At 42.3% G+C, this 14,123-nt stretch overlaps 1 protein-coding gene across 1 annotated transcript in view; it reads left to right on the top strand.

Moving 5' to 3' along the window:
* LOC147018096 (interleukin-1 receptor-associated kinase 3-like) overlaps positions 1–14,123 on the top strand; it is a 75,573-nt gene that overhangs the window by 17,386 nt on the left and 44,064 nt on the right. Inside the window, exons 2-3 of the mRNA XM_085897444.1 lie at positions 8,485–8,667; positions 12,557–12,724. Of these exons, the coding sequence (XP_085753570.1) occupies positions 8,485–8,667; positions 12,557–12,724 (351 nt within the window). The remainder of the gene's footprint in view (positions 1–8,484; positions 8,668–12,556; positions 12,725–14,123) is intronic.

Genomic DNA, 14,123 nt, shown 5'->3' on the forward strand with positions numbered 1-14,123 from the left:
GTAGAAAAGATCATGAGAATGGTTGGGGATGATGTAAAGAAGAGGTGACCAGCTAACTTAAAGCCCTGGAAGGAAGAATAAGATTGAGAAAATTTGGTTTTGCAGGTGAGAGAAAAGATGAACAAATGAGTGGAGGTGAGCAGTGAGCCTGGATTTTGGCAGTTTCACCAGAAATGGGACCATGTGCATTCTGGAGGAATTCGGTGGGGACAGAGCACAGAAAGAAGGTAATAGAGGATAGAGAGGCAACTGATCTGTCTGTGATGCAAGAGTAACAAACGGGTCCAGGGATTCAGTGTCGCCATCGTAGATTCCAATAATTTTGAGGGTCTTGGTGTTCATAGCATCAATATGTGAAAGGTGTGAGACTTCGGCATAAGTCCAAAGGGGAGGGCAGTATTTAATTGAGCTATGAATGAAAGCATTTTCCATTGTGGGAAGTATGGATTTGTCAAGCTTCCACTTTGCATGATGGAAGACACCAAGTTGGCGGTTGGCTTCAGAGGGCAACTTTGATATGTGATTTGTTGAAAGGAGATTGTGACTGATGGAAAGGCCCTAATGTTGAGGGATTCAACCTCTTCAAGAGGTTAGTTGAGGAAATAGACAGGACGGTTTGCCAGATGGTCCTTTTAGGGATATGTATATGGAGATAGAAATTGGTTGATTTGTCAGGGTTGAAAGACATATTTCAAGTGTTTGACAAGCTCCTGATTCTATAAAGGTCTGCAGAGAGAAGAGGCTGGCTGAAGTGTGAGGGACACTATGACAGGGCCGAGTCATCAGCGAAAAAATGAGGGATTTTCCAGCGAATCAGATTGTTGATGAAGATTAGGAACACGACTGAACTCAAGAGAGAGACTGCCTTGGGGAATTCCAGCCTTGACAGGGAGAGAAGTCTCCTGATGGCGGAGTTGCACTTATCATCAATAACTGAATTTCTTACTGTCCTTTTGCTGATCATGCACCCAGGACTGCCGAGAGGTAGAATGGGCCCTGGGGCAATACTAAGTGTAGGGCCCCCTTCATCTGGTTTAAGATACAATATATTGAGATAAAACCTGACTATAATGTTATGTAATCCTTCCAGTGGTTGGCAGGATGGCATTGAGTTACACACACTCGCCTCAAAGCTGTCTCGCCTGGGTTTGAATCTCGGCCCAGCTATAAACTGTCATACTGGTGTTTCACAAGGAAGATGATTCATCAATGCGTGTGCGGTCCCTCAGATGAACGTTAAACTGGGTGTCTGGTCTACCAGAATTAGTTGGTGGACATTAAAGATCCTACGGTGTTCTTTGGAAAGAGTAGATAGAGGAGCTATTCCCGGCACCATGAACAAATTACAAATTCCTGCTCTGACCCATTGGAGGTAGCACATCAGTGGAACTGCCGCACTCCCAACAATGATGCAACCATCAGCCACAAGGTTCCCACAAAAGGAGAAAAGGAGGATCCTTCCAGTTTTATATATTTGGGTGAAGGAATGATCAGTCAAGTTGAGAGATAGAGATAGAGACAGATGGATAGATTATTATTAATGTCATATTCATGGCAGCTTTTTTAGAGGTTGAATTGCGACTATTTTACAACATAAAAAGAGGATCAAAATACAATAATAACCACCATGCCAAGAATGGCACACAACATAAAGGACCCACCACAAATAAACAACTTGCGGTCAGGAGGCGCAGCTGTCATTGGTGCAGCCGGGAGTCACTGCAACTCCCCAAAATCCCATTTATTGAAACGATATAATAAACTTTCATGAACTAGTATGAGTTATATATGCCTGGTGTTGGCTTAATGGTTTGGGTGGTGGGCTTGAGATCCTAGGATCCTGAGTTTAAATCCCATTCTGAATTTAGCCTCCTCTTCACTTTCAGTTTTTCTGTCAAAGGTCAGGGATTGCTCATGTGTTTGCTCATCAAACAATGCTTTCCTCTTCACTTTACGCTTCTTTGGAAACTCAGCAGGAACAAGTGGTGCCAGGCACAACAAATCCCGCCCATTTAAGGCATAAAGTTATTTTGGGGATCAAATTTAAATTTGAACCATGTTTTCGTTTTAATGGAAAATTTGTCATTTTGACCGATGACCATGACCCCCAAAACTTCGGACCCTACCGATCTTCACAAATATGCATTTTTCACGATAGGAATGGGTAGGATTATAAGTGACAAATAGAATAAGGTTCCCTATAAGCTTAGTTTGAAGTAAATCAGATCATTTTTGACGAAGTTATGAGCGAAAAACGATTTTGACCTTTTTGTGACCTTGACCTTAACCTTTGATCAAATTGGACCCAAAAGTTAATGGGGTCATCCAAGGTTCATTGCCCACCTGTGAATTAAATTCGATAGTGTTTGCTAAAGCCGTTTTGCGTAAAGTTGCTAACAGACAGACAAACAAACAAACAGACAAACAAACCGGACGATTACAATATCCCGCTCCCTCCCTTCAGGGGGCGGGATAATAATTATCATAACACTGGCTACAAGTTTTGATTCAGTCAAAATATCAGGTCCCTTGTTTCAAAATTTCTTGAGGTCACTGATGAGGTGTTCAATTTTGAAACCTCAACATCAATGGTGGCTTTTTTGCTTGAATGACTTGGTTTCTATTGTCAATTTCTACGAGAATTTTCAGCCTAATTGCAGACCTGATGATGCAGATGAATGAAGATACAGTGCCTATGGAAAGTCTACAACCCTTTCAAAATTTTCACCTTTTGTTGCCTTATGGCCTGGAATTAAAATGCATTAAAGCAGGCTTTTTCCACCTTTATTTACACATCGTACCTCACAACTTCCAAATGAAAAACAAATTTTATAAGATTAATTAAAAATACAAAACTAGAACATTAAGTGTCCACCCCCACCCCCCGAGTTGATATTTGATGGAAGTACCTTTGGCAGCAATTAGAGCTGTGAGTCTGTTTGGATAGGTTTCTAACAACTTTGCACACCTTGATTGGGCAGTTTTTGCCCATTCTTCTGCACAAGACTGTTCAAGCTCAGTGAAGTTGCGTGGGGAATGTTAATGGACAGCAGTCTTCAAGTCATGCCAAATCTATGCGATAATGCTGCTAAGTGTTTATTATCTCCTCCTAGATGAAGCGTAAACAGTCCAAGAAACTCAGCTTTATTGCACTTGGGGATCGCTGTACTTTTTAGCTCGCTATCATGAGTGAATGAGCAAAAATTACGGGAGGGTTAAAAAGTGAAGCTGAGGCCACCGAGTATTAGCTATGCAGCCCAAGGTATATCATCAAACATGATTAGTCCAGTGCTATCACGTGCCTACCACAGAACAGACCAGTGACGGCAGGTTTTTATGACAATGGAGCTCGGTGTTTATCTCCTTCGAGACGAAGCGTCAATGGTCCACAAAACTCAGCTACAGTATATTGTACTGAGTATACACGATCACTGTACTTTTTCGCTCACGAGCGAAAATATACAGAACATACTCGCTCATTCTCGCCTGTTCCTGTGCAACATTTTCAAAAAAATGCTGTGATGACATATTTGGTGTCTCTGCATGACTATCTTCAATTACAACCCCCTTAAAAGCCACTCAGGAATCGACGCCTCATTCTGAAAAAAATGACATGCAAAAAAGGAACAAAATCACGGCTGCAGATCTCCGAACCGCGAAGGACAACGAAATCACGTGACCACCACCACTTCTGCCACCAGTCCATGGAATGAGTAATGTACAAGTATTTTCAATTGGATTTCGGTCAGGACTCTGACTGGGCCACTCAAGGACATTTATCTTTTTATTCCTTCGCCACTCCAGTGTAGCTTCGAGTCGTTGTCGTACTGAAAGGTGAACTTCCGTCCCAATTTCAGTTTTCTTGCAGACGGCAGCAGGTTTTCCTCTGGGATTTTTCTATATTTTGCTCTATCCATTTTCCCTTCTATCCTGACAAGTGACCAAGTCCCTGCTGATGAGAAACATCCGCATAAGATGATGCTGTCACCATCATGCTTCACAATAGGGATGGTGTTCTTTAGGTGATGTGCTGTGTTGGATTTGCACCAAATGTAATATTTTGCATTTAGGCCAAAAAGTTCCATCTTGGTTTCGTCAGACCACAAAACTTTTTGCCACATGACTTCAGAATCTCGGGAGTGGTTTTTGGCAAAGCTCAAATGGGGCTCAAGGTCGGATTTTTGGAGTAATTGCTTCCTTCTTGCCACCCTATTGTGCAGGCCAGACTTGTGTAGTGCTGGGGGATGTTGTTGTCACATGCATACAGTGACCAGTCTTCGCCATAAAGACATGTAGCTCTTTCAAAGTTGCCATTGTCCTCTTGGTGGCCTTTCTAATCAGTCTCTTCCTTATTTGGTCATCCAGTTTGGAGGGATGGCCTGATCTCGGCAGGGTCTTGGTGGTACCATACAGCTTCCACTTCTTCATGATTGTCTTGACTGTGCTCCAATGGATATACAAGGCCTTAAAAATATTTTTTATAACCATCCCCTGATCTGTGCATTTCCACAACTTTATCCCAGAGGTCTTTTGAAATCTCCTTGGTGCTCATGCTTGAGTCTTTGCTGTGAAATGCACCACCCAGGAGAGGAAACCTTGAGGAACAGCTGATTTTATTCTGAAATAATCAGAATCACTGTGATTTAACACAGGTTGAGGCCAATGAACTTGGAATATGATTTTGAAGGTGATTGGTTACACCTGAACTAATTTACAATTCCTATTTTCAAGGGGTGGACACTTATCAAACCAAGACATTCGAGTTTTGTATTTTTAATTAATCTTCTAAAATTTGCTTTTCATTTGGAAGTTGTGGGTTACGATATGTAAATAAAGGTGGAAAAAGTCTGATTTAATGCAATTTCATTCCAGCCCATAAAGGAATATAAGGTGAAAATTTTGAAAGGGGGTGTAGACTTTCTATAGGCACTGTACATACTTTATGCCACCATTCACATCATTCCTTGTTTTCGGAGTGAGATTCCGAGTGAGGAGCTGTTTCAAGGTCTCTCGTATACCAGGGATGTGAGCTACAAATGGTCCAACACAAACAATGTAATCTATCCATCTTGTGAGTGACCTTCTACAAGGCAAACAATGCAATGCTTGTTTCGTTGGGCTAAAAGCAAGCCCTCGATGACTGCCAGTTTCACCGTTTGTCATTTTGAAACTGAAGATATTTGTTGGAAATTTGTGACCCTCTCCATCAGTTGGAAATTATTTTGGATATTCATGATGGCCTCCTCTCACACAATTTTCTACTTCTGTCTGGGTTAGAATTTCAGAGACTTGTCCCACATCAAAGTTTGCACATTGGAATTTGAGGCTGCTCTCAATGTTCTGTGAGAGTTCATAAGCTTGTTTTAATTATTCACAATCTCTCTCCATTTCACTTTCAGTTCCACTAATGCATTGTTCTTCTATATGATGAGTAGGGTTACCATCTTTAGATTCCTCACCAATTGTTTCCACAACTTCTGGAATAGTAGGTCTCCTGCCACTTTGTGGAGAGCTACTGGCCTTAATTACTTGGAACATAGTATGAGAGCCTTTTTGTGTTTATTTATCCTGCTGCTCTTTCTCATGTCTTTTCTGAGCACGACTTATTTTGGTAAAAAGCAGACGTGGCTTTTTACAAATTACGATAAGAACAGCATGTAGTGCATTTAGACTGGCGAATCAATTCCTCTGTGACCTCACATTAAATTCCCCTGTCATTGTTTGGAATTTGGAAGTGCCAATGTCTATAGCTCACCAGAGATATTTGCTCTCATGAGTGAAACTCTTCCGCATGGGCACGGAAATACGTTTGTTTGTTTTTAAACAACCGAAACGGACGTTTCCATGTTTTTGTCGTCAGAAACACATGCCGTGTTTAAGGGAAACTGGGGTGTTATTCACTTATATGTGGATTCGTTTCTTAACCCATGTCATATGGATGGGGTGTGGCCAACACTCCTGTTTTAATTTACATCATTATGTAAATTGTTCCCACGGTAGTTTATTTGACAAGGGAGGGTGTTATTCCCCATGGCAATGGCCTGCCTGGGAATCACCCTGAGTGGCTTGGAGAGAGACACAAAACAAAGCTGCCCCTGGTGTTTTATCGTCACAATCATTATATGAAACAAAAATTGAAGAAATAATTATGGTTCCCTATTAAGTCCGGGTCCTGGGGTAATTACCCCACATGTCCCTCTCTCTCTTGCTCTCGGCAACACTGACTGCACCACCAACCCCAAGGAGTAACTTTGGCTGCGATTTCCCTTCACCCACCAGATGGCAGCTGTTACCCACACCTTTCTGTTGGCCCAAAATACAGGCAGAGTTTGCTTGTTTTTGTGCTTAAGAGCACGTGAGTTTAGGGAATGATGCAGCATCATTGGCTTAATCCCGCAGTCCTCATTGGCGTTGGCTCAGAGGAGAAGAAATATCTGGTCCTCAGCAGCTTTGAACCCCTATGCTGTCCTCTCTCGCTTCTCGACGAAAGTTCTCGTGGGTATTTTCTTCCAAAACAGGCTGGTCTCGTCTGCATTGAAGACTTGCTCCGATACATACTCCTTTTCCTTGATGAGTTGAGCAGGGAAAGTTTCAGCTGCCTCGTGGTACGGTGAAGCATGCTCACCTCTGAGCTTTACATTGTGAAAACCGTACTGCTTATTGAAGCAGTTAAATCATTCCCTGCTAGCTTGGAAGGGACTGTGACCACTCGTACCCACTTCACTTGTACCCACATCACTCGTACCTGCATGACTTGTACCCACATCACTCTTGCTTGCAGCACCACCCACGCCAGTCAGATTATCGTACATGCGCTTTGCCATTTCACGAATCAGAAGTCCGCTTAAAGGCATGTTTTTCTGGGCATTGTCCTCTACCCACACATTTAATGCCTTCTCCATTACTTTGATATGGACATCCCTGACCTGGGTAACCACTTTGGTGCTAGGTACTGCACTAGCCACGACACTTTCGCGAATCGCCTTCTCGTTTTTCTTTATGTAGGGCACAGTCGACTCGTTCACGCCATAGTACCTGCCTACAGAGGCCACACTCTCACCTCTTGATAGTCGGTCAAGCAGCTCCATTTTCTGGCTCAAGTTCATGCCTTTATTTTTTCTGCCTCTCGGGAGCAAAAACCGCCTGCACTACTCATACGCTTCGGACCAATGATCGAACAATATGTGCAAAAAGTCCACGAGCGTGAGAAATCACAGTATGTCAAGGCAGCAGGATGAAAAGAAAGAATGAGACCCAGGACACACTGCACGTAAGTCGTTGTGCAGGGGTTGTGGGTACATGGAGGAGGGGTGGGGAGTGTGACCATGGTTTGTGGGGGTTGGTGGTGGGGAAGGGTTTCGGCACACACACAGCTGCTTTAGGCGTAGTTGGTGGGAGATGGTTTTAGAACTGTTTTATGCGCGAGGCTTTTGGGAGATGGTTTATGCGTGGCTGGAGGTGGTTTCGGCACGACTGGTGAAAGATGGTTTTAGAACTGTTTTATACGCACGGCTTTTGGGAGATGGTTTATGTGTGGCTGGAGGTGGTTTCGGCACGACTGGTGAAAGATGGTTTTAGAACTGTTTTATGCGCACGGCTTTTGGGAGATGCTTTATGCGTGGCTGGAGGTGGTTGATGTGCGTGCGGTTGGTGGGAGATGGTTTTAGAACTGTGTTGTGCGTGTGGCTGGTGGGAGATGGTTTATGCGTGGCTGGGGGGGGGGTGGGGAGGTGTTTTCATGCACGGTTGGTGGTAGATAGTTTTAGAACTGTTTTATACACATGGCTGGTGGAGAATGGTTTATGCGGTGTGTGACTGGAGGTGGTTTATGCGTGGCCGGTGGAAGATGGTTTTGGAGCTGTGATGTGTGCGGATGGTGGTAGATTGTTTTAGAACTGTGTTATGCACACAGCTGGTGGGAGATGGTTTTTTCCCCCACAAAAACCATTAAATCGCAAAGCACAGGGCCATAAATGTAGAAGCAGGTTACATTTTATGAACTGCAAATACACGGGGTCAGGGTTTCACGTTACTGTACATATTTGTCCATTCTCAACTAATCTGTTGCAATGCATTTGAAAGTGTACCGGTGACTATGAATGCCAATGTTGTGCATTTGGTTTCTGTATGTATAGACTTCTACATGTGTCTTTCGTCGATACGGAAAAAAACAACTTTAGTGTCAACTGTCAAAGAATGTCATTTGGTGATTCATCCAAAGCCTTTGGTGTCAGGACTCAAACATTGCTTTTCTTCTGTTATTACCCAACCACAAAATGTAATTCGTTTTTGTTGCTTCTTCTAAATGATGAGCACAATAAATTCAGGAAATAATATGACCATTTAGAAACTTGCACACAGTTCACGTGCAGGTGAATTATTCTGGTATTCACTTGCTCAGCTTCCTGTCACGAAGAACTAATCTCATATTGCTCTGTTTAATCCAATGGTAAATCTTCTGATATCTTTGATGTTTCCCTGAAGCTTCTCACTTGGCGAGGGACATGACAGAGCTGCGCCTGCTAGATGGAAGAAATGGACAAAACCGAAGTAGCACAGAGCAGCTGCTTTGGACCTGGGGTCAGCAAAACCACACAGTGCATGAACTCCTGGTGGCCTTGCATGATGTTGGGAACAAACGGGCTTATTGGCTTTTGCTGAATGAGAGTGAGTATGCAATATTGTTTAAAAACTATGTATGTATAATACCATACATTTGACATAGGGTGTATATGTGTGTTGTTAATATTTTGTATCATTCTATTTTGTGGTTTTGAAGTTGTGTGGTTCAAAAAAGACTTGTTTTTTTTACCCCTTTGGTCTTCCCCTTCCTTCTCATGGATAGCCATGTACAATACTATAACTAACCATCACCCCCTTCCTATTCCAATTCGATGTTGCTAGCTGGGGTATCAGCATTGCCCAAGTGAATAAGGACATTGACAAATTTGAAATGAGGGTAGATCTAATTGAAAAGCAATTGCATCCAAATCAGAATCCATCACAAATGTCAAATCGCAGTCACTTTAGACATCTTCATGACCTCAGTGTATTATTGCAGTGCATTGGGATATACACTTGCAGTTTTGCCGCTTCCCTACACCTGCTAAAGAGTGGGGTCAGGGATCATTCACTATTACCTTTCACATAGCTGCAAAGGCTTAAGCATTATAAAGAGAAATTGTAAATCCCCCCCCCCTTTTTTTTAATTTGCTTTTTTTGCCTCAAACGCTCCTCGGCACTCACTGATGAATCTCTGAGAGTTTGACGAAGATCCGTTTGACCATCTATCTTCTATTATTTATGTATATATTACTAAAACTCTCATTTTGTATGTATGTATGTATGTATGTTCTCGAAATACAGCCAAAACGGTACACAATAGCGCAAAAATTTTAGGGCCACCTTACTCACCATTCTCCTGCGGTGTGCAGTATCAACTTTTGTTCAAATCGGGCAACGAAAAAAAATATTAAAAAAAATCAATTCCCGATTCAGTCAAGTACTCTTTGGGAGAATTTGATCAATGCAAACAACCTCAGTGGTGTAGTTTGCTGGAGCTATCTTTTTTTTTTCTTGAAATGATTTTTTTCATCAACCACTGTCACAACGGGAACCCATCGGGTTCACGGGTCGTCTAGTCCCTGATAAAAATGGCGACACAAACATAAACATCTCTTATAGTTATAGATACAAGGCATTTTTACCCATTGCTTTGCTGACAAATTTAATCGAAAGACAACATGTACTTCACAAACATTCTGCTCTATTCACTCTATAATTTGCCCGAGGTCATCTTCCATCCGCTTGGAAGTCAGTTAACATCATCTTCGTCAGCCATATTTGCTGCTTACATACGGCATGAGCAAAAATCACTTCCGCTTTTCTGTGAAGCTCAGTGTTGGATTTTTTTGATTTAAACCTCTACTTCCAACCATGGTTTGAACACGAGTGAAATGAAACGTTTTGAAAATTTAAAATTATTCTCATTCAAATTTCAACATCACCATATCGTGTATTGTTCAGTTGTTTAAACTTTCTTTATATAAGATGACTTGTAATACTGGCTACCACCAGGGGCACTATACGATACACATTTACAGAGAGAATTGGGGTCTTCTCCCCTACTCTGAACCCCCTCCCGCAAATATGCTACCCAGACAGAAGCCATACTTGGGGTACCCTCGGGAAACGTGCGAAATTTGGTTCTGTATTTCTTTTAAAGTTTTTGAGCATATATAAACAAATGTATAAATTCCCTTTTCTAGAATAGATTTGTTGGGAATGATTTGCTCAATTGGCACTCACCATTATGAGCCCACATTAGCCTGCCCACAATAAGGAAAATAATATTTGACATTAAAGCAAATTTTGGTTTAGATTCATGGAGGTTTCTTCCTGTAATTGTTATTTATCAACTTAGAATTTTGCACCTATTCATTTTACATTTTCAGATTGATTAATTGAGTTGCAATGGCATTTTCTCAATCTTCCAAAACATATTTCTATCACATCCTGGGCTTCATTTTGGACTCTTACATGGGGTAGTTGAGGCCATAATTTTGACAATGTCAGGGTGTTCACAAGTCGTGAGCATTTCCATGTCTAGAATTGATCTTGGACAGATCGTCGTGCTGTTGTAAAGTGTGGAAATTTCCACTTATCAGCCAGGAGAGTCAAATCGGTATCAGTGAGGACAATGCAACAAGGCTTCACTCACTCATTGGAAGATTTCAGCTGCTTTTACTTGTGGGATCATATGTTTATTGCATACGCACAAAGCAGGATTTTTGTCTTGACCCATACCCCTTCCCTTTTTGATGCACACATTTTTCCTACATGTAGGCATGCATTCCTCTTCCATCCTTTCTGCTGACTTGTATCTCTTCCCATCCTTCTTTCCCTTCTCATCCCACAACTACCAAAGTCCTTTGTCCCGCATTCTCTTCCCACCTCTCTCCTACATCCCAACTTCCTTTTCTCAACTTTCTCAACAGAGGAAAAAAAATCAAGTATTTGGTTTATACTGATGGCCCCATACTTTATTTGCAGATATACATAAAGAACCAAACCATGGTTCCACATTTGTATTATGTGACATCCCTTCATGGTTTATACTTTCCCACAGAGAGAGAGAGAGAGAGAGAGAGAGAGAGAGAGAGAGAGAGAGAGAGAGAGAGAGAGAGAGAGAGAGAGAGAGAGAGAGAGAGAGAGAGAGAGAGAGAGAGAGAGAGAGAGAGAGAGAGAGAGAGAGAGAGAGAGAGAGAGAGAACGGGGGGGGGGGGGGGAGTGGAGGGAGTGCAGGGGGGATTCCGGCAGATGAGACACCCGGTTTAATGCCAATCTGAGAGACGGCACACACATTGATGAATCATCCTGCCTGTGATACAATGGGATGACAGTTTATAGCTGGGTCGGGAATCAAACCCAGGCGAGACAGCTTGGAGCAAGTGTGCGTACCTCTCGGCTATCTGGTGATTCATTGCTTGAGGAAAACTGAATCTATCTGAGCCGCAGTTCCGACTGCTAATAATAATTTTAAAAAGCTTTAATTTGTCCAATTCGCACATTCTTTGGACAAATTCGCACATTTGTCCTCCTCTCCTCAACCTCCAAAGAGTTGTTTGGTGGTGGAGGGGTTTTGGGAGGAGGATAGCGTGAGGGGAGGGGGAGGCAGCGTGAGAGAGGGGGAGGCAAGGCAGTGTGAGGGGAAGGGACGGGTGATTAAAACGTGCCCAAACAGAAACTTTTCTTTTTAACCGCCAGATTCTATATAAAACTGAGCAGGAGTATTGAAAAACCCACACTATCTACCTGGCAAATTCAAAACTAAACCGCCAGTCCTGAACAGTCATCAGTCCTCAGTCCTGAACAGTCAATATCAAATGTGTCCAAATTGGACAAATGAACACTTTTTTTATCAGTCGTTACTGCTGCTAACTTCAATTCTGGAGCTCAGATTTTGTAATTTGGTTTGGTATAAGAGATTCTCAAGGTTATGGCATGTGCGGAAATAAAATAATGCCTTGAACGCTGGTGTCTCTGGGTGTTTATAAGCATTGCAGTGTATCCAGCGATTCATAGGTATGATGATCAGGCATTCGATGATATGTGAGGAAAGTGAAAAAATTTATCGTTCAGATATTGTTGCAGCCTGTTCCAAGTCGTGGCATGGTTGAGCAGGCCAAAAAAAAATGGCGAATTCGGACCCCAGTGAGGTAACCCAGGATGCGCCTCAAGACCCAATCGAGAGAATGCACCTGATAAAGGATATAATTAAATAAGGCCATGAATTATCTTCAAAAGGGGTGTTTTAATTAACCCCAACACCCAATTATCACTCATGCACTCCCTGGAAGTTCCCTTCGTATCCATGCAGAGTTTCAGGCTGCTAGGTTTCACAGTTTTGGAGTAATGGAGACACACACATACACACTGACATTTATTCGTATATATTCTACAATATTTATCCTTACTTGCTTATTAATTTTGCTTTATCCCTCTGTACCTGATCCTCCAAAATACCCTTACATCTCTGCTCATCTTGCTGGCTCAGTTAAAAAGCCTGCAACCAGTGATTCCTGTGGACATGTATCCAGCTCTCTCACCGATCACCACTGCCCTTCAGCTGATATCTCCAACAATGTAGAAGTGCGACATTTGCCTGCATCTCGCACCATCACACTACCAAAGGACAAGGCTGCTCCTTTAAAATCTCAAAACGGTGACTGCTACATCATTGCTGCATTTTGAATGCTGATCCTCCCCCCACCCCACCCCACTTTATTTTCATCTCCAACTTGGGCATAATTTGTTATTTTGTCTTTACATTACAAATGTCTTGTGCTTTTATGGCTTTTGATGTGAAGTTCCTTATTACAGTGTGAAAGGTGTTTAGTTATGATTAAAGGGATATTCTGGGCTATATTTTCAATATTTGCATTTTCATTACTCATCGTCCATCGGTCAATGTAAAAAAACTAAATCTTGTCATATTTTTGTATAAAATCTTGGCAAATGCATTTAAATTCCTCTAAATAGTATTTAGGACATAAAAAAAAACATGTTGCCAGTTTTTTCTATTTGGTCCCGGGGTGATTTCTGAGCAAAAATATGGAAAAAATTTTTAGTTGCCGTAAAAATATTTTTCAATTTTTGGGGAGCCAGACTTTTGGCAAATGCATTTCAATTCATCCAAATTATCGAGTAAAATACGAAAACAAATATTGCCAATTTTTTCTTAAGGTATTTTGTGCCCTGAGTCAAAATATGGTTAGATTGTTAAAAAATTAAATAATACAAAATACTACACTAATTCTACTAACAACTGATATTTTATGATCTTAGGTAACATACTGGGCTGCATGCGCGGAGCTAGGAAATTTCAAGGGTGGGGGGGGGGCGTCACGAGTGCCGAAGGCGCAAAGTCCGTGAGGGAGGTCTGGGGGTCCTCCCCAGAAAATTTTGAAAACTAGGCACCAGGAAATTCGTTTCTGTGGCCTGCTTGATGGATGCTCAGCTGAATCTCGAGCAAAGCTGGAGTGTATATGTGAGAAAATTTGGTATTTTTTTGGTCTGTGGGGGGGGGGGGGGTCGGGCCCCCGGGCCACTCCCCCCGCCCCCCGTAGATCCGCCACTGGTGTCACCTAATTATTGCATTTGTTTCCTAAGTTGCAGATGAATACGTCCCAGATACGACTTCATTGCTGTTACAAGTTCTGATTGCCGACTTGTGTCAAGCCCAGCATCTGCACCTTCACAGAGAACATAAATGAAGATGGCCACCTCTGCAGCATTAGGAGAACCACCGATAAAGAAACAATCAATTGACTTTGACCTCTGCCTCAAATGCCAAGGAGAACAGTGGGTGAACACTAAAAACAAAGGGAGAGAGCTGGAGTCACTGACATATCCAAAACGTGAAAGCTATCAGAAATTTCTTCACTATACCAGTCAAAGAGCTGAATATAGGAATCCTGACTTCGTTCATTTGAATCAATGGCTGCATCGTTTGTCAGCGGAGCTCTTGGAATGAAACCATGCTGTATGGCACAGGACATGCTCCAGTGAGGTGACACACAAAGGGCACACTGACAGAGAAAAAAGCGGTACGAGAAATCACT

The sequence above is a fragment of the Eptatretus burgeri genome, chromosome 10 (assembly GCF_056783735.1).
Source record: "Eptatretus burgeri isolate ZD-2024b chromosome 10, Ebu_testis_v1, whole genome shotgun sequence".
NCBI lineage: Eukaryota > Metazoa > Chordata > Myxini > Myxiniformes > Myxinidae > Eptatretus > Eptatretus burgeri.